General features: G+C 41.4%; 1 protein-coding gene across 6 annotated transcripts in view; it reads left to right on the top strand.

The window, feature by feature from the left end:
* Window positions 1–19,070, top strand: part of aacs (acetoacetyl-CoA synthetase) — a 56,557-nt gene that overhangs the window by 21,763 nt on the left and 15,724 nt on the right. For all 6 annotated transcript variants that reach the window (XM_061672750.1, XM_061672748.1, XM_061672749.1 and 3 more), the window contains 4 exons: window positions 2,067–2,147; window positions 2,250–2,374; window positions 10,873–10,937; window positions 18,470–18,592. In XM_061672750.1, coding sequence (XP_061528734.1) covers window positions 2,067–2,147; window positions 2,250–2,374; window positions 10,873–10,937; window positions 18,470–18,592 — 394 coding nt within the window. The remainder of the gene's footprint in view (window positions 1–2,066; window positions 2,148–2,249; window positions 2,375–10,872; window positions 10,938–18,469; window positions 18,593–19,070) is intronic.

The following is a 19,070-nucleotide window of genomic DNA, read 5'->3' as shown; positions in this document are numbered from 1 at the left end:
GTGCTTATTATACATATTTTGTGGCCATAAATCACAATTCTGTGAATACAAAATAGTATATTGTGGCAATATATTAGTATTTTGTGGCAACAAATGAATGATATTAAACCTACAAGTTAGTGTTTCATGCGCACATGCCTATTTTTTGGCCACAATTTAGTATATTGTGTGGCCGTTATATGTACTGTACATACATTGTGGCGACCAAAAAAAACTATTGTGTGGGTCTTTGCAGTTTTGAGGGTGAAGCCCCCCCTTGACCTGAGGCCCATTTTCCTCTTAGTGGTTCTTCTCATTAGACTTATTTTCCCTCATTCCTTTCACTGGTTTTTCCCGCACTCTCCCCATCAATTTGTGTCCTGCTCACCCCCGTTTCACTCCCCAACACGGCCCATAATTGGACAGTAACGCTAACGTGAAAACATTTGGGTGTCCCCCAATTACGGCGTGGCGGCAGTGGGTTGTTTTTTCCGCCTGTGTTATGGCTCTTAATATAATAACTGTCAGGAGAAAAAAACGAATGGACGCAGATGAAACGCGCGGCGGCCGTGCTGATGTCCAGTGGTGATGGCTTGCGACTATAGGAGGAGGTGGGGGGAAGATACTGTCGACATGTTTTTTGGGGACGGTGGAGATGATGAAAAGCACTGAGCGTGGCATGGTGCTGGATTCAGGGGGGAAAGATGCTAGTGGAGAGCGCCAAAAGGCTGGGTACAAACCGTGCATGTATAAAAAGGTATGAAGAGCCCAGTGACTAAATCGGGACGAAAAGCTACTTTGAAACCGTGCTTTGAAGCCCTAACCCTGATTTGAAACCCTACTATACAATCCTAACTAGAGTTGCAACAATTAATTAATTAATTGACAACTATTTTGATAATCGAGTAATCGTTTGGAGATCTAGTTTAACTTAAAATTGTCTTTCAGCCTTTCAACGGTAAATATTTTCAGATTCAGAGTCCTTCATGAAAGCAGGCTTGTTATCTTTGTCCATCCATTTTCCATATCGCTTTTCCCCACGCGGGGCGCGGGCGGGCTGGAGCCTATCCCAGCTATCTTCGGGCGAGAGGCAGGGTACACCCTGAACTGGTCGCCAGCCAATCGCAGGGCACAGATAAACAAACAACCATTCGCACTCACATTCACACCTACGGGCAATTTAGAGTCCAATTAATGCATGTTTTTGGGATGTGTGAGGAAACCGGAGGACCTGGAGAAAACCCATGCAGGCACGGGGAGAGCATGCAAACTCCACACAGGCGAGGCTGGGATTTGAATCCAGGTCCTCAGAACTGTGAGGCAGATGTGCTAACCAGTCGTCCACCGTGCCGCCTGGTTATCTTTGTGTTTAATCAAAATAAGGAATTTGCAAACATCTGATCTTTCTTTGGAAAAGAATGATCAACATTTTTGCCTATTTTTGACATGTTACTGTCCAAACCAGTCACTGAATCTTAATCAATTTGTTTGTGTATTTTCGACACTGTTAATTTGAAATAATGTCCTCTTTTTTAATAAAAGGATGAAAATAAAATGTTTTTTAATCCAATTCGTCGACTATTCGAAAGAGAATTGAGATTAATCAATTATTAAATTGTTAGTATGAGCCCTAATCCTTACCCTAATCTATAAACCCGTGGTTTAAATCATTATTTTAAACCTTACTCAGACTTGAAACGGTAACTTGGAGAACGTTACCCTGTCTTGAAACCGTATGAAACACGAACCCTAATTTGAAACCCTAACTCAGGTTTGCAACCCTAGTTTGAAAGCCCATTTTGAAACAGAGCCCTGGCTTGAAACCCTAATTTGAAACCCTAACCCTGGTTTTAAAGCCCAATTTAAAACCTTAACCAGATTTGGAACTCTACTTTGAAACTCTAAACCTGTCTTGAAATCCTACTTTGATACCGTAACTCTGATTTAATCCTCTAATTTGAAACCTTAGGTCAATTTTGAAAACCTACTTTGAAACCATAAACCTGTCTTGAAACCCTAATTATGAAGCTGTATTTGAAACACTAACCGTGGTGTTTGTATCTCCATGTGTTTGTGTGTATGTTTAGGGCACATTAATCCAGCACCTTAAAGAACATGTTCTCCACGGCAACATGAGCAGCAGTGATGTCATCATTTACTACACCACTGTGGGTTGCCACGATGACTGTGCATTTTTGAAATATTGTCATTTTTAACACTTTAATGCAGTGCGCATGTGTTTATGTGTGTGTGTGCGTGTGTGATCTCAGACGGGTTGGATGATGTGGAACTGGCTAGTTTCGTCTCTGGCTGTGGGCGCTTCGGTGGTCCTGTATGACGGGTCGCCCCTCATGCCCACGCCCGATGTCCTCTGGAACCTGACCGAGACTCTGGGGTGAGTAATCCAATCAGATGTAACTAGAGGGCTTTTCACCATGATGTCACACGCACCTCCGGGTGGCAGACACCGTCGCGATCAAAGATGGCACCACTAGTAAACATACTGCACATGTCACGTTACAAAGGCAGAGCCTGAGAAAACAGGATGAAGGCTTACATGATGATTTGGGCTTTAGTTGTTTGAATGTGTGAAGTGTCAGTAGCAAAAATGATGTTACATGCATAATTTACATTTCCACATGTAAATTGCTTCAAACATAGACATGGTAGCTGACCCTGGCTTGAAAACTTGGGTTTGAGACCAAATTTTGAAACCTTAATTTGCAACATTAACCCTGGCTTGAAACCCAAATTCAAAATTCTAACTTCAAATCCGAAACCTAATTTGAAACACTACTTTGAAAGCCTAACCCAGGCTTGAAAACGTAAACTAGATTTGAGACCATAATTTGAAACCTTAATCCAGGTCTGAAACCCTAATTTGAAACCCTTACTGTTGTTTGAAACCCTGATTCAGGGGTGTCAAACTCATTTTTGTCCCGGGCCACATTGCGGTTACGATTTCCCTCAGAGGGTCTTTATGACTGCGAAACCATAAAAATGTTGATTCACCTCATCATATTATTACATGTACACAGAAACCCTAATCTTGGCTTGAAACTGTATTATGAAATCTGAACCCTAATTTGAAACTCTTGTTTGAAGCCGTAACCCTCGTATAAAATCCTAATTTGAAATTTCAAACCCTAATCTCAAACACTAACCCTTACTATAAACCCTAACCCAAACTTGTAAATGTAACCCTAACCCTCATGAAACCCTAATTTGAAACCCTAACCCTGATTTTAAACCCTAATCCTTGTTTGAAAGCCTAACTTTACCCAACACCCTGCGTTGAAACCCAAATCCTGTCTTAAAAACTGACATTGAAACGCTAAAATGAAGCCTTAACCCAGCCTTGAAACCCTTAACTTGAAATACTACTTCGTAAACCTAACGCTGCTTGAAACACAAATCTGAAAGCCTAACCCTGTCTTGAAACCCTACTTTAAAACCCTAAATGTTTTTATGTTTCTTTTTATTTCAAGGTGAATAATGCATGAAACCTAATGCCAGAATTAAGGCACACTCAATAGGTGCAATTTGGCACCTCCAACTGAGAAAATAAACGTGACCATTTCATCTTCGTGACAGTGACGATATAAAAAGACAGTAAAGGCGGCGAGAACGACTTCCAGCGCAAGAGTTCATGAGGCCCGTTGGTGCAGCTCTGATAAGGCAGCTGATCCCTCACTCGGCGCTTTGTTTGTTTACCTTGAATTGGCGCTTAAAGGGCGTCCTTAATCTCATCTGCTCCACTGGAGCCTCTCGGCACTCCTGTACACAGGTGGAAAAAGTACTCACTCACACTCTGTACTTAATTACAAGTACAGATACTTGTGGGGGGAAAAAACTGTTCATCAAAATTTCGGTTTCCGGATTTTTCTTGGGCATGGTTAAATGACGCTCTTTAGCATCTGGCATGAGTTGCCCCGCGCCTACTACAGTATGTGAGAAATTGAGCTAAGCCTAATCACAGCACCTCGTCCCTCTTCAGTGGCGAGAGAGTCCTCCACAGCACTCTCGCCGTGGGGGACGGGTGTCGCCGTGGCGGCTCAGAGCGCTTCCTCACTGGGCACGGGACCCATCCACATTGGTCCTCCTGAGCGGGTCGGACAAGTTTAGGACCTGCCACTCGAACAGACTTATATCGGTAAATTAATGTTTTTGTTCCCCATCAAAAGCCCTTTCTAAGTCTTGTTTTTGTTGTTTTGTAGATCGATGTGTCACAAAATGTAAAAATATTAGCGTCAGTCACTTTTCTGCTTGACCTATTTTTTTTAGAAAAAGCTTGTTTTCTCTACTTTTTGGCCAGAAATCGGTGTATTGGGTGAAGCAAACTTTTTTTTCCCTCTGGTAATAGAAGAGTCTACTCCTTTTTTCGGTAGGTTCGGTGCTTATTTTCACATACCACACAATTCTGTAGGTCTTGAATGATTAGTCAAAATGATTTTAAAACACCTGGCAATATGCAGAACTCTGCTTTGCAAACAGTTAATTCTCCATGGTTCACATTCCTCCATGTTGTTGCTGTCCTTATTTTTATCCCACATTATTAGACTGCAAGATATCAATCAATAAAGATATCAACCACAACCTACTGTACCTCTCTGTATTTTCGTCTCTTTTTGCGTTGTTGAAAAAAAGTAGCAATCCCATTTTAACAAAGTAAGGAGTAGAAAGTACAGATACCAGTTTACAAGGGTTGGAAGTAAAAGTAAAACCTCAAAAGAAAAATAAATATGCAAGTAAAGTACATACAGATACCTGAAAAGTAACAAAGTATTTGCACTTTGTCCCACTCAGAGGAGTTGGGGTATGCTGTGGTGGAGCTGTTTAAATACGACGTGAAGCGTGACTGGGATGTGTTCACTGGACCGTTGGGTGGAGATAGAAGAAGAGAAAACAAAAACCCAATTGGGGTCATCGACTTTGTCACCAAGCAAACAATAAAAAGTCAAAGATAATGCTGCTCGGTCTTGTGTAATGTCTCCGCCGATCAACCGCAGCAGCTTCAATCGCTATGGTAACCACTAATGTCAATCCCCCCCAAACAGGAATGTGGACACGGAGTGATGGGATTGACTCTGTAGGTTCAAATCAATCCATTTTCATCTGAGCTGTTGATGGGGTGAGAGTGCACAGGTAGCCACAATTTACATTACAAAATTGAAATACCGTAGACATGAACACAATCTGTTCATGGACACTGGATTAACCAGCCATTTTTCAGGCGTTTCCATCCTGGGGAAAATTGGTTCATTCGGTCAGGGTTATTCCCATAAATTGGTTCTGTAGAGCCTCGAGGAATTATTTGAAAATTCAGCTCCCAAAGCCATTTTTGCTTGGCTTCATGAAATTTGGTAGTCTTGTCTGTTTACGAGTAGACCCACAAAAGTCTCAAGAGGTAATGCAAGAAAACACAAAGAGAAGCCAAGCATTTTAGTTAAAAGCGACAATTTGACAATAATTGTGGCCATTTCAAAGTGTCCCTTAAATGATTTGAAAATTCAGCTCCTGAAGCCAGTTTTAATTTACTTCATGAACTTCAGTAGGGGCGGCACGGTGGCCGACTGGTTAGAGCGTCTGCCTCACAGTTCTGAAGAGCGGGGTTCAATCCCCGGTCCCGCCTGTGTGGAGTTTGCATGTTCTCCCCGTGCCTGCGTGGGTTTTCTCCGGGCACTCCTCCCACATCCCAAAAACATGCGTGGTAGGTTGAGTGAAGACTCTAAATTGCCCGTACGTGTGAATGTGAGTGCGAATGGTTGTTTGTTTGTATGTGCCCTGCGATTGGCTGGCAACCACTTCAGGGTGTACCCCGCCTCCTGCCCGATGATACCTGGGATAGGCTCCAGCACGCCCGCGACCCTCGTGAGGAGAAGCGGCTCAGAAAATGGATGGATGGATTGATGGATGGAACTTCAGTAGGCATGTCTATCATGAGAAGATCCACAAAAAAGTCTCACGAAGCAATGCCTGAAAATGCTCAGGAAGTCAGGTATTTTAGTTCTAAGTGACCATTTGAGAAAAGGGTCGTTCGAATTGTTTGAAAATTCAGCCCCCAAAGGTAGTTTTGCTTGGCTACTTGACATTTGACAGGCATGTCTATCATGAGTAGTAAAGTTAGTTTTGGAGTGGCCTCGTCAAAGGCGGCCTTGAATCCGATTGAAATGCTGTGGCATGACCTTAAAAAGACCTTCCGTGCGCGAAAACCCTCCTCTGTTTCTGAATTAAAACAATTCTGCAGGGAAGAGTGCGCCAAAATATCTCCACAGAGATGTGAAAGGTTAGGGTTATTGCCAGTTTTATAAAACACCTGATTTCAGTTGTTGCTGCTTAGGATGACCCAACCAGTTATTAGATTTAGGAGGTAATTACTTTTTCAAACAATGCTAGATAGCTTTGAATAGTTTGTTTTTCTTTAATGAATAAATTCACCATTTAAAAACTGCATTTTATGTTTACTTGGGTTATCTTTCTGATATTTACCTATGTTTGATGATCTTAAACATTAAAGTGGAGAAAGTATGCAAAAAAATAAGAATTTTAGATGGGGGGCAAATACTTTTCAGGGCTCTGTACTAGACAGATGGAGCACACTAAATTGCAGAGTATGGTGGGCAAGTTTGGCGACTTGCCATAAAGCAGACCAAACGTGTCGCGTGTGGCGAAGACCCCTGCCTAAAGATCGCGATATGTTTTTGTAGAAGATTTTTACCCTGTTAAGAGATTACCATCAACCTGTTCGGCAAAAATGTAACTCCAAGTCCAGTAGCTGTAAATGCCAATTACAGGACGTAATAAGGCGAGTGGACAAGTGGAATTCCAAATCACAAGCCGGAAACCTAACTGTGAGTTTAAGACTCTCTGAGGCTCTGACAGATTTAGCCCCAATTAAACGCTCCAAACTCCCTTTGCAGGAAGAGGGTGTTAAAAAAAAAAAAAAAAAAGTTCTTGTCAGGGCTTGCCCCCTGTTGCGGCACGGCGATGTGGGAAATATGTCTGCACCCTAATTGGTTAAAAAAAATAAAATTAATAAATAACGTTTCTCCCGTGTTAAAAGCTCCTATCTGTCTTAATGTCATGGCGGCAGCTTCTCTCCTGGGTCATTTATGCCAAAAAGTACACACACCTCCACCCTACCTCGTTAAAGTTCTGTCATTGCAATAATCAATTAAAGTAGCAGCAGGTTTTTTTTTAAACAAGCTAAAAAAGAGGAAAAAAAAGTGGAATTTGAGATTGTCTATTTGTGATGCTCTGAAGTGCTCACCAATTGATAAACATCTAAAATGATGAAAAAACATTTTGTCTTTCAAAGACAAACTCCTTCGAGAGTTTTTGAAAATTCAGCCCCTTCAGCTGGTTTCACTTAGCAACTGAAATCAGTCGGCATGTCTATCATGCGCAGACCCCCGAAAAAGTCTCAAGTAGTCATGCCTGAAATGACACTAGATTTCAGCCACCTTGATTTGAAGTAGCCATTTACCTAACCTAGCATTAACTGAAGGTGTGTTTGAAAATTCAGCCCCAGTTTAATTTAGCAATGTAAAATTTGAGAGGCATGTCTATCGTGAGTAGCTCCACAAAAAAGTTACAAGAAGCTATGCCTGAAAACACATGGGATGTCTGCCATTTTGGATTGTAGCAGTCATTTAGGCTTACTTTTTCACCATTACCAGGGGTCCTTCAAAGACTAACTCCTTCTCGGGGGTTTTGAAAAATCAGCCCCTGAAGACGGTTCTACTGAGCAACATGAAATTTAAAAGACATGTCTAGCATAAGTAGACCCTCAAAAAAGTCCCAAGAAGCTATGTCCGAAAACGCACAGAAAGGCAGCCATCGTGATTTGAAGTGATGATCTTAGTCTCATTTTGACTGTTAACAGGGGTCCTAAAAAGTCCTCCTCGAGATTTTGTCAGGCAGCTTCTAAACTTTTAACCACGTATTCGAGACAGATAGACGATGATAAACCGTGACAATTTGGAAAAGGCTCCTCTGAGGATTGGGACGGTGACAGAATCGACAACTTTCAAAAGCAGTAAAAAAGAATTTTTAAAAAGTGGAATTCGAGCATGATTGTCCTGTTTGAAGCTTACCACAAGTGTTAAGGAAACTGACAAAAATCTAAGATGATAAAAAAAGACCAGAGGTATATATTTTTTTGGTCTTAAATTTTAGTGTCAGGCGGCCCGTTAGTCGACTGGTTAGCACGTCTGCCTCACAGTTCTGGGGACCGGGGTTCAAATCCTGGCCCTGTCTGTGTGGAGTTTGCATGTCCTCTCCGTGCCTGGTTGGATTTTCTCCGGACACTCCGGTTTCCTCCCACATCCCCAAAACATGCGTGGTAGGTGGATTGAATACTCTAAATTGCCCGCAACCCTAGTGAGGATAAGCGGTACAGAAAATGGATGGATGGAAATGTTCGTGTCGATCAAAGTATAAAGTTTAAAAATAGAAGTGTGATGTTCCTTTAAATGGGTGATATGAGCAACATCAATGTCAGTTTAAACACCTCATTTTCTGATTTTATTTCTGCTAGTTTATGTGAAGTTCACATTTGTGAGATTTAAAGAGATGAAAAGGGGGAAAAGATGAACATGAACACTCATATTTTCATATTTACAGATTTTATTTTGTTACGTACCGTAATTTCTTGTGTATAATATGATGTCAAGTGTACGCACCCCCACAATCGACCCCCAAAATTAGGAAAACCCTCCTACCTAAGTATAATACACACCACCGATTTGGTGCTATCCATGTATTATCCGTATTTTATATTTTTTTTCAAATAAATATTCTGCTCTGTGTGCTTGTGCTGAGGTAAGTCCGATTTTAAATTTAAAAAAATAAAAATTCCAAACGTTTGAATCGCCTCCTTGCCATTTGTACTCATGTTCTCATATTAGCAAATAACACCTAAACTCTATCAATAATCAAACAGCAATCCAGCCCCTTGTCAGTGCATATGAATATCAGCTGGTTCAGTCCTCATTGATGGCCTAGAAAAAGGTCTCATTGCCAAGGTGTGAGTCAAGACATATCTCATAATGGGTAAGAGCAGAGAGCTGTCTCAAGACCATCGCAAACTAATAGTTCCAAAACATAACAATGGCATTGGTTACAGGCGCATGTCTAAGCTTCTGAAATTCCAATGAGCATGGTGGGGGCAATAATACATAAGTGGAAAGCCAATCATACCACCATAAATTTGCCTCAATCAGGTGCTCCTCGCAAGATTTCTAACAGAGGAGTCACATGGAAAACAGTGAGTAATGTACTCCGCCGCCATGGCCTGTATGCACGCTCAAAACGCAAGACCCCATTGCTGAAAAAAAAAAAAAGCACGTTAAATCTCGTTTAAAGTTTGCTGAACAGCATTTGGACAAGACAGTTAAATACTGGGAGAATATAGTCTGGTCGGATGAAAGCAACATTTAACTGTTTGGATGCCATAATGCACAACACTAGGGTTAGGGTTAGGAGGAGAAATGGCACTACACATCACCCTAAAAACACCATACCAAGAGTGAAGTTCGGAGCTGGGCACATGATGGCGTGGGGCTGCTTTTCAGCAAATTGTACTGGTAAACTTGAAGGATGAATGGGCAAATGTACCGAGACGTTCTTGACAAAAATCTGCTGCCATCTATGAGGATGATGAAAATGAAACGAGGGTGGACAGGATAATGATCCAAAAACATACTGCCAAGGAAACTCTCAATTGGTTTCAAAGAAAAAAAAAGAAAGCTGCTAGAATGGCCTTGCCAATCACCTGACTTGAATCCAATCAAAAATCCCTGAAAATAACTGAAACCTCATGGCCCATTAAAAAAAACAAAAGCCCACAGAACCTTCAAGATTTGAAGACTGCTTGTGTGGAGGAATGGGCCAAATTCACACCAGAGCAATGCTTACGACTAGTTTCTCCATACAGGAGCCGTCTTGAAGCTGTCATTGCAAACAAAAGGTTTTTGTATTAAATAAATACCAGTTGGCGTGTTCAATACTATCCCCCTGTCATTTAACATGATAACACACAACTAAATTTCATGTCAATAGCACCTTTGGAAATAGATTTAATGAGGAAAATGGTAACGTGTCAAATACTTATTCCAGCCGCTGTGCGTGTGTGTGTGTGTGTGTGTGTGTGTATATATGGCTTGGCTACCAAGTCTGAAGTCGAGCCAAGTCTTTCTTAAGTATTTGCCAAGCAAGTCGCAAGTCATAAAACCGGCAACTCAAGTTGACTCCAGTCCCCTATCTCTGCTGCAGAGTTCTGTGACATTTGGTATCATAGGTGGAATGCTTCGAGTTAGTGTTTACGCTACAAGATGTAGAGTTTCTTGGTTTTGATATTAAATGTAATTAATTTGGGAAAAGATACGAAGGAAGGTAAACACCTGCGTTCACTTCCGGGTTAGTCCAATTTACGTTTTTACCGTTAAAATCAAACTAATTTTGTCTGAAGGTTGCTACATATTATGAAATACGAGTTCTAGATGACAGAGGCTTACTTTAACTCAAAACACACAGAAAACACAACCAAGAGTGGAATTTTATAGAATATTTAATGAAATCTATGGGTGATTTGTTCCTATTCAAAGACAAATGGTCCGGTGAAAACATCTGGGGGCCTTTGATGTTTGGGAGTTCAGATTTCTAGGGTAGATGTTAATTAGTTTAGGGTCCACTTGAAGTACGCCAGGTGTCCTCTTAGTGGTGGTCTCACAGCAGGGCCGCTTGGGAGAAACCAGTTTATCAAGCCGTGGGGGAGTCACTGTGGCGCCTCAGGTTGCGGTGAGCATGTCCGCTACAATGACTAATGTTAAAAAGCATCACTTATCTGTGATCTAAATAATATTTTGTCTTTTGTGTCTTCTTATTTTTCAGCATCAGCATCTTCGGCACTGGAGCCAAGTGGCTGTCTGTGCTGCAGGAGAGGAACCTTCAACCCGGTCAGCAACGCACGCACGCACGCATGCATGCACACACAGTGATACCTTGAGATAAAAGCTTTGTATCGTGATCACACTCGTAACTCAAAACACTTTAATGCTCTTTTCCCATTGAAATGATTGGAAATGCCATTAATCCGTTCCAGGCTTCCCCCCAAAAACCAACAAAAATTGGTGTAAGGAATCGCTCCCTCTCTTTCAGCCAGTTGCTAAGACAAACTAGCCTCTTCACATGACCAGAGCTCAAGGCAGCTCTCTTTTTTGTCACTATGTGACCTGCAAATGAGAACAGCCTCTCACATGGAACAGAAGTGTCGGGGCTAATCAGATACTTGCGAGCTAGGACAGACAGATGTTGACGAGTCCCTGCTCGACTGGACCACCACTGGAGTGGGCAGTCTGTTTCGCTGATGGTTGAGTCTGCTCTGTACAAATTCAGGGCTCTGCTACACAGGGCTTCCTCGTCGGAATCAGAGTCTGAAGAAACTGAAGCGTGAAAGAAGGCTATTTTTCTTTGCTGGCTCCTGTGTGGTGGTATCCTTACATGGTTCCTGCAATAGGGTCTCAAGGCTGAGCCAAACTTCTGCTTGCTCTCCCTTGCAAGTCATTTTAAATCCTTAAAGCATGGGTCAATCACAGTGGCCATCTTCAGCCATTCATGGTTGAGTGTAGCTACATGTTGGGATAAGTCCTTTGTCAAGGCAGTCTTGAATTTCACAATGTAGAGTAATCATCGGAGACCTCCATGGTGCGGTACAGGTGGCAGAGAGCAGGTAAAACCACCGAACATGAGACATACTGTATGTCTCACCTCCAAGGAGTTCAGTCACAAATCTGCAGTAGATAATTCAGGAAAGTATTTATTTATCTACAAAATAAATGTCAAACATAGAGCTTTTTAAAGAAACACTAAATGCAATTATGAATTGTTTTATTTACCCGCATGGCTGAAGGACATGACTTTTCAGACTAGATTGTGCTTTTGTTTATCTAAAGCAGCAAAACCAGCTTCTTGATTCTTCAGTAGACGAGAGATCCTTTCCCGCGTTGAATTCCAGCTTGCGGCTACATCCTGCATGAGTGGCTCATTTTCTTTCCCCAGTCTTTTTTATGTCTTTGGTGTTTGCATGTCTGCTTGTAATGTTGTTGAAATATTGCAAGCATTTTTCTTGTTACCAATCACCCTTTTAAAAGAAATGTTGTAATAGTTGAAAACATGTTTATATAGGCTTCTGATTTCAAAACGAGTTATCCATCAATTTGTAGTGTACATAGAAATATATGAGGCAATAATTCATTTATATGGGTTCACAGTCATAACGGCCCTCAGAGGGAAATCATGACTACATGTAGCCCGTGACAAAAATGAGTTTGACACCCCTGAAATAAACAGTTAGCTTTCCCTTTAGTGTCCCAGTTGTGGTTGTGTTGCAAATGCCGGTCTACCCGCGGCTTGCAGCGTCGTGAGCGGCGTAGCGGGTGTTACCACAACAATGAAAATTTATCGAGTCCAGAACAAAACTCCCATGTCCATTGTATGGAACGATAACCCGTCCCACTCTACCTCTGATTGGCTCGCACCAGGAATTTATACTTTCGATTCGCTGTGTGTGGAAGCTCTTCACTAGCACACACACACACACGCGTGCACGCACGCACACACCCACCCACACACGCAAAACTGGAACTTTTTGTCGAAACACATGAGCTCTATTTTCACAGACGCAAAAATTAAGCATACTAAGAAAAGAACGCTACCCCTACTGTGAAACATGGAGGAGGCTCGGTTATGTTCTCTGGCTACTTTGCTGCATTTGGCACAGGGTGTCTTGAATCTATGCAGGGTACAATTAAATCTCAAGACTACAGAGAAATGTGATGCACTGTGTCAGAAAGGTTGGTCTCAGTCACAGGTCATGGTCTTGCAACAGCATAATTACCCAAAGCACAGAGCTAAAAACATCCAAGAAGGGCTAAGAGCAATACTATTTTGAACTTGCCTTCTATGAGCCCTGATCTAAATCAGATTGAACATCTTTGGAAGAGCTGAAACATGCCGTCTGGAAAAAGCACCCCTTAAACCTGTGACATGAGCAGTGAGCTCATGAAGAGTGGGCCAAAATACCTGGTGCAGAAGTCTCATTGAAAGTTTCAAAAATCGTTTGATTGCTGTGATTGCCTCAAAAGGTTGTGCAACAAAATAAGTTAAGGGTACCATAATTTTTGACAGGCCTGTTTCATGTTTTTTTTTTTAAATAATTCTTTTGAATTACAGTTCAAAAGCAATGTCTGTTTTACATGGGTTAATTTTCATACAATTTGTATTTATTATTACTTTTGTCACATTCAAGTTATTTCTGTGACCACTGTAGGTTTTTCATTAATTAACAGAGGGTTACCAACAATTTTGTCCAAGTGTGAACACTAGTACACAGACACATAGCAGTTCAAAACAGTCCACATTGAGCCAGTGCCAGTAAATTTGTGCTTTAACAATAAGAGCAGATGGACACAATAACGATGATGATGATGGCAACGATCGGCTTTGAGTGCTAACGTCCTTTCGGCCATTTAGGCGGCAAAAGCAACAGTTTGCCGTGCTTGACACTAAATCACGGGCATAAAAGATCCTGTTATGCTCGTTCAAACGAGTCACCGGGAGCGCCGGCTAATTGGTTTTAGTATTGCGACTCTCCAGAGATAGAAAATGGGTCCGCGCTCGTAATCGGAGCGGTGTCAGTGCTTATTAGCCGTCCCGCTAATCTTACGACCCTTTTTCACTCCCGACTGCCACAAAGGCCGACGCGCTGTTCTCGTTCTCCGCTAACAGCCGGACCGTTGCCCTTGTTTTGGCCGGAAAAATTAGCATAAATGCAGCAAATCGGTTACATAAATTTTTGGGGGTGTAATGATTCACCGGTGCCTCTTAACACAGGCGTTTTAAGTTGTGGTTGATTAAAACAGAGGAACACATTTAAGATCATTTTGAATCATTTAGAGTTTTGGTGTCAGAAGTGGGACTGTTAGCCGTTTGTGGGAAAGCAGTATTAAGAGATCTGCAGAACATGTCAACAAGCCTGGCTCTTGATAGACCCAGGTTGGAATCTGTGTTGTGACAGTTTGTGTCAGGAGTGGAATAAAATGTGTTGAATTACAAGCATATATATCTTAGACAAAGGATCCGGAGTGTGACAAAACATGTTGTCACTACAGTTGTGTACTACTCCTCAGAGTTCTATCAGAAATGGTGTAATGAAATGGGAGTTTCTTTCCTGGTGTGCGTAGTTGAAAGGATCCTGCAATGGGGCTCCTGTGTGGGACAGTGGAAGTGAGTTGAAGAAGTTGTCAGAAGTGAGATAGTTAGCTGTGAGGAAAAGCAGTATGTCTCCCATGTCAAAGAGCCAGGCTTCTCAGTTGGCCCAGGTTGGAATCCAGGTTGTGAGTACCGCTCCGCAGATGTGTGACAGTGACAGTTGGTGTTAGAAGTGGGATCAAATGCATCTGTGGTGATGTATAACGATGATTTGCCTAAAAGCAACGACAAATCTTTTATGAGTTTCATAATCTAAAGGTTTATGAAATACGAGTTCTAGATGGTAGAGGCTTACTTAAACTCAAAACACACACAAAACACAACCAAGTTTGGAATTTTACAGAATATTTAATGAAATCTACGAGGGATCTATAGGGAAACACAGAGGCTAACTACCGGAAGAAAATAACCCTTATACTGGTGAAAGAAAGAAAGAGACAGGCACACCAAAAGATAAATAGAAAATTGTGTGTTGTTGCGAGGCTAAAAATGAGTGTGAATAGGTTGCAGCGTGTCGAGCTAGTACAAAGTTGGAATTTGTGTGGAGATAGTATTTTACCCCAAACTATAAGGCACTATGCGATTGGCTGGCAACCAGTTCAGGGTGTACCCCGCCTCCTGCCGATGACAGCTGGGATAGGCCCCAGCACGCCCGCAACCCTAGTGAGAAGAAGCGGCTCAGAAAATGGATGGATGGATGGATATAAGGCACTATTCTTGTACAGTCTGGTAACCACTGCTGTGTTACTCACGAACGTGTGTAATTATTGGAATTTTTGCTGATTTATTGAAAAAGAAAAACTGAAATATCACACAGCCATAAGTATTCAGACCCTTTGCTGTGACACTCATATATTTAAGTCGGGTGCTGTCCATTTCTTCTGATCATCCTCTAAATGGTTCCACACCTTCATTGGAGTCCAGCTGTGTTTGATTAAACTGATTGGACTTGATTAGGCCACACCCATTCTATATAAGACCTTACAGCTCATAGTGCATGTCAGAGCAAATGAGAATCTTGAGGTCAAAGGAGCTGCCTGAATAAGAATCATCTTTATTTGCCAGGTATGTCCAAAAAACACACAAGGAATTTGTCTCCGGTAGTTGGAGCCACTCTAGTACGACAACAGACAGTCAATTGACGGAGAACACTTTTGAGACATAAAGACATTGACAAAAAAAAAAAAAAAAACAGTCACTGAGCAGTAAAGGGTTGCTAGTTATCTGGTAATGCCGGTACATTTTTTTTTTTGGACAATTGTGCAAAAAGATGTAGAGTCCTCTAGCACTTAGAGCAGTTTGAATGACTAATATTGCAATAGTCCGGTGCAATGACCATTGTGCAAAGGGCGCCGAGACTTCAAGGAGTGTATGCGGTTTAAAGTGCGATAATCTGGGACAATGTTGGTTGTGCAAATGTTGCAGATATTCCTCAATCAGTGTGCAGACAGAGCACATTATGCTATTATGCTGCACAGAAATGGAATAAGTTGCCAACAGAAGTGACATCAGCCCCAAGTGTGAATGTTTCAGGATAAAAAATCTTTTTTCTCATGCTTTTTAGAGCATTTCCACTTTTAAATGATATATCTTGCACTGTGCGGCACGGTGGACGACTGGTTAGAGCGTCAGCCTCACAGTTCTGAGGACCCGGGTTCAATCCCCGGCCCCGGCTGTGTGGAGTTTGCATGTTCTCCCCGTGCCTGTGTGGGTTTTCTCCGGGCACTCCGGTTTCCTCCCACATCCCAAAAACATGCATAAATTGGAGACTCTAAATTGCCCGTAGGTGTGCATGTGAGTGCGAATGGTTGTCTGTTTCTATGTGCCCTGCGATTGGCTGGCAACCAGTTCAGGGTATACCCCGCCTCCTGCCCGATGATAGCTGGGATAGGCTCCAGCACGCCCGCGACCCTAGTGAGGATAAGCGGCTCAGAAAATGGATGGATGGATCTGGCACTGTACACTGTTTTAATTGTACTTTTATCTTTTTCCTCTTTGTTTTAAATGTTTATAACCTTTTTTTTCCTTTGTTTTTAAATGCTTTTAATCATGTAAAGCACATTAAGTTACCTTGTGTATGAAATCCACGATATAAATACATTTGCTTTGCTTTGCTTTTGCTTCAACCTAATAACTGGTTGTGTCATCCTCATCAGCAGCAACTGAAATAAACTGTTCTATAACTGGCAATGAGTCTTTCACATCTCTGTGGAGATATTTTGGCCCACTTTTCCTTGCAGAATTGTTTGAATTCAGCAAAAATGTGGGTTTAGAAGCATTAACGGCCTTTTTAAGGTCATGCCACTGCATTTCATTCGGATTCAAGTCTGGACTTTAACTAGGCCTCTCCAATATCTTCATTTTGCTTTTTTAAGCCATTCAGAAGTTGATTTGCTGGTGTGTTTTATATCGTTATCCTGCTGCAGGGCCCAAGTGCGCTTCAGCTTGAGGTCACAAACTGATGGCTGAACATTCTCCTTCAGGATTTTCTGTTAAGGAGAAGAATTCATAATTCCATCGATCACAGCAAGTTGTCCAGTTCCTGAAGGAGAAAAGCAGCCCAAGACCATCATATTACCACCACCATGTTTGACTGTTTGTATGGCGTTCTTTTTTCTGAAATGATGTGCTACATTTACGCCAGATGTAAGGAGACACACACTTTTCAAAAAGCTCAACTTTTTTTTGCAAAAGTAAGCTGAGCCTTTATGTTCTTTTTGGTCAGCAGTGGTTTTCGTCTTGGAACTCTGCCATTTTTGCTCAGTCTCTTCCTTATTGTTGTGTCATTAACACAAACTTAACTGAGACAAGGGAGGCCTGCAGTTCTTAAGAAGTTGTTGTGAGTTTCTTTGTGGCCTCCTGGATGACTCATTGCTGTTCTCTTGGGGTAATCTTTGTAGGCCGGCCACTTCAGGGAAAGTTCACCACTTGCATGTTTTCTCCATGTGAGGATAATGGCTCTCCCTATGGTTTGCTGGAATCCGAAAGCTTTAGAAATAGCTTTTGTGACCCTTTTCAGACAGATGTCAATTACTTTATTTCTCGACTGTTCTGGAATTTCTTTGGATTGTGTCATTTCATTTTTCTTTTTTTTTTAAATCTTTTTTTAGATTCTGTTTCAATGATTTCTTGATTGAACAGGTCTGGAGGTAATCAAGCTTGGGCGTCATCAGTGAAAATTAACCAAAAATTCTGATTAGCCACAATTAATTCATGATTTAACAAGGGTGTAATTACTTTTTCACACACAACTTAGAATATTTTTAGTCCTTAATAAATGAAATCACAATTTAAAAACAGTTGGGTTACATTTGTCTGATATTTACATTTGTGTAATGACACGCTGTGGCAACCCCCAATGGGACAAGCCGAAGTTGGGTCACTCATATCACAATTCCCAACTGTATATATATTTACTGGAGGTGAGACTCAAGATAAAAAAAATCTAATTAATTGGAGGCTTTAATAGTAATCTCGATTAATCACATTTTAATTGTGTAACAATATTTATCCTAAAAAGCAACATGGTTTAATTTAAATGGAATTAAGTGGACGACTGAATCAAATAATGAACACAAACAGGAATATTATTAACACTGGAAAAATGCATTTAATTGCATTTCAATAGAAAACTGTTGAAAAACTAATAGAAAATATCCCTGGCCAAAATGAAACGTACCAAAACCTGAAGTGACAGTTTTTCTTGGAACGGTATTCCCTTCAAATGGTTTCTGTGTGGCAGCTGAAAAGTTGGATCACATGTTGGAGGGTTTAAGTGGTTTGCTGGTATGAACACTCCTTTTTGCACAATTTGTACAAAACCACGCTTCCATCGGGTAGTTTTTTTTAAATGAAATCTACCTCCCATCAGGTCCGAGCAACGCTGTTTCATCCAATTTCTCCATTTTGGTAGCTGAGCTCTGATGTGTGCGTCAGTGTAATTGGTATTCCGGGAAATCGTGCACTGACAAAGGATCTGTGTTGTTTGGAACACAAAATGCGATTAAAATGCATCAATATTTTTAAACTAATTAATTTGTTTGTAATTAATGAATCGTGATTAATGCATTAAAGCTCCACCCCTAATATTTAACATTTGCCTCTACTCCACATGTTTTAAACACAAAAATACGGGGCAATCATCTTCGTGCACTTTCCCTTGAATTTTCACAATTTCTTTCCAATCATTTATTTATTTATTTTTATCTTTCCCCCGCAGCCGAAACCCACAACCTGCAGTCTCTGCACACCATCTTGTCCACGGGCTCCCCCCTCAAGCCCCAAAGCTACGACTACGTGTACCGCTGCATCAAAAGTGACGTGCTGCTGGGCTCCATCTCGGGTGATTTTTATTTGTTTTTTCTCCTCTTTTATTCCCCTACAAGTGGTTCCTACACACACAAGCTTACAAAAATGATTGACACATAAAGGGAAAAATGTATAGAAAAGTAAATTTTTCCACACCCACACACCCACAGAGGCCCTTTCAGTTCATTGTTGTGCTGACAGGGTGGCAGAATGCTATCTGTCTCTCTGTGTGAGCTCTGAAACATTTAACATTTACTGACTGACACATTTTGCGCGCACACACGTTGCACACATTCAACGGAGTAGGCGTGAAAGGATGGACAGTAAAAGGTTCTTACACATCCACAAATAGATTTTCCCTCCCACCAAGTAATATATGGAGCCATATTTTGTATGCGTTATTTACAGGCTTTTACACTTTATATTACACATAGCGACAAAAGGTCCTAGAAGTTAACGTAGCTAGTCCATAGCACGATATAAGTGTAATCCCATAGATATGAATAGATAGA

This window comes from Phycodurus eques, chromosome 3 (genome assembly GCF_024500275.1).
Source record: "Phycodurus eques isolate BA_2022a chromosome 3, UOR_Pequ_1.1, whole genome shotgun sequence".
NCBI classification, from domain to species: Eukaryota; Metazoa; Chordata; class Actinopteri; order Syngnathiformes; family Syngnathidae; genus Phycodurus; species Phycodurus eques.
Note: the sequence above shows the minus strand (reverse complement) of the source record. Positions and strands in the feature narration are given on the sequence as shown.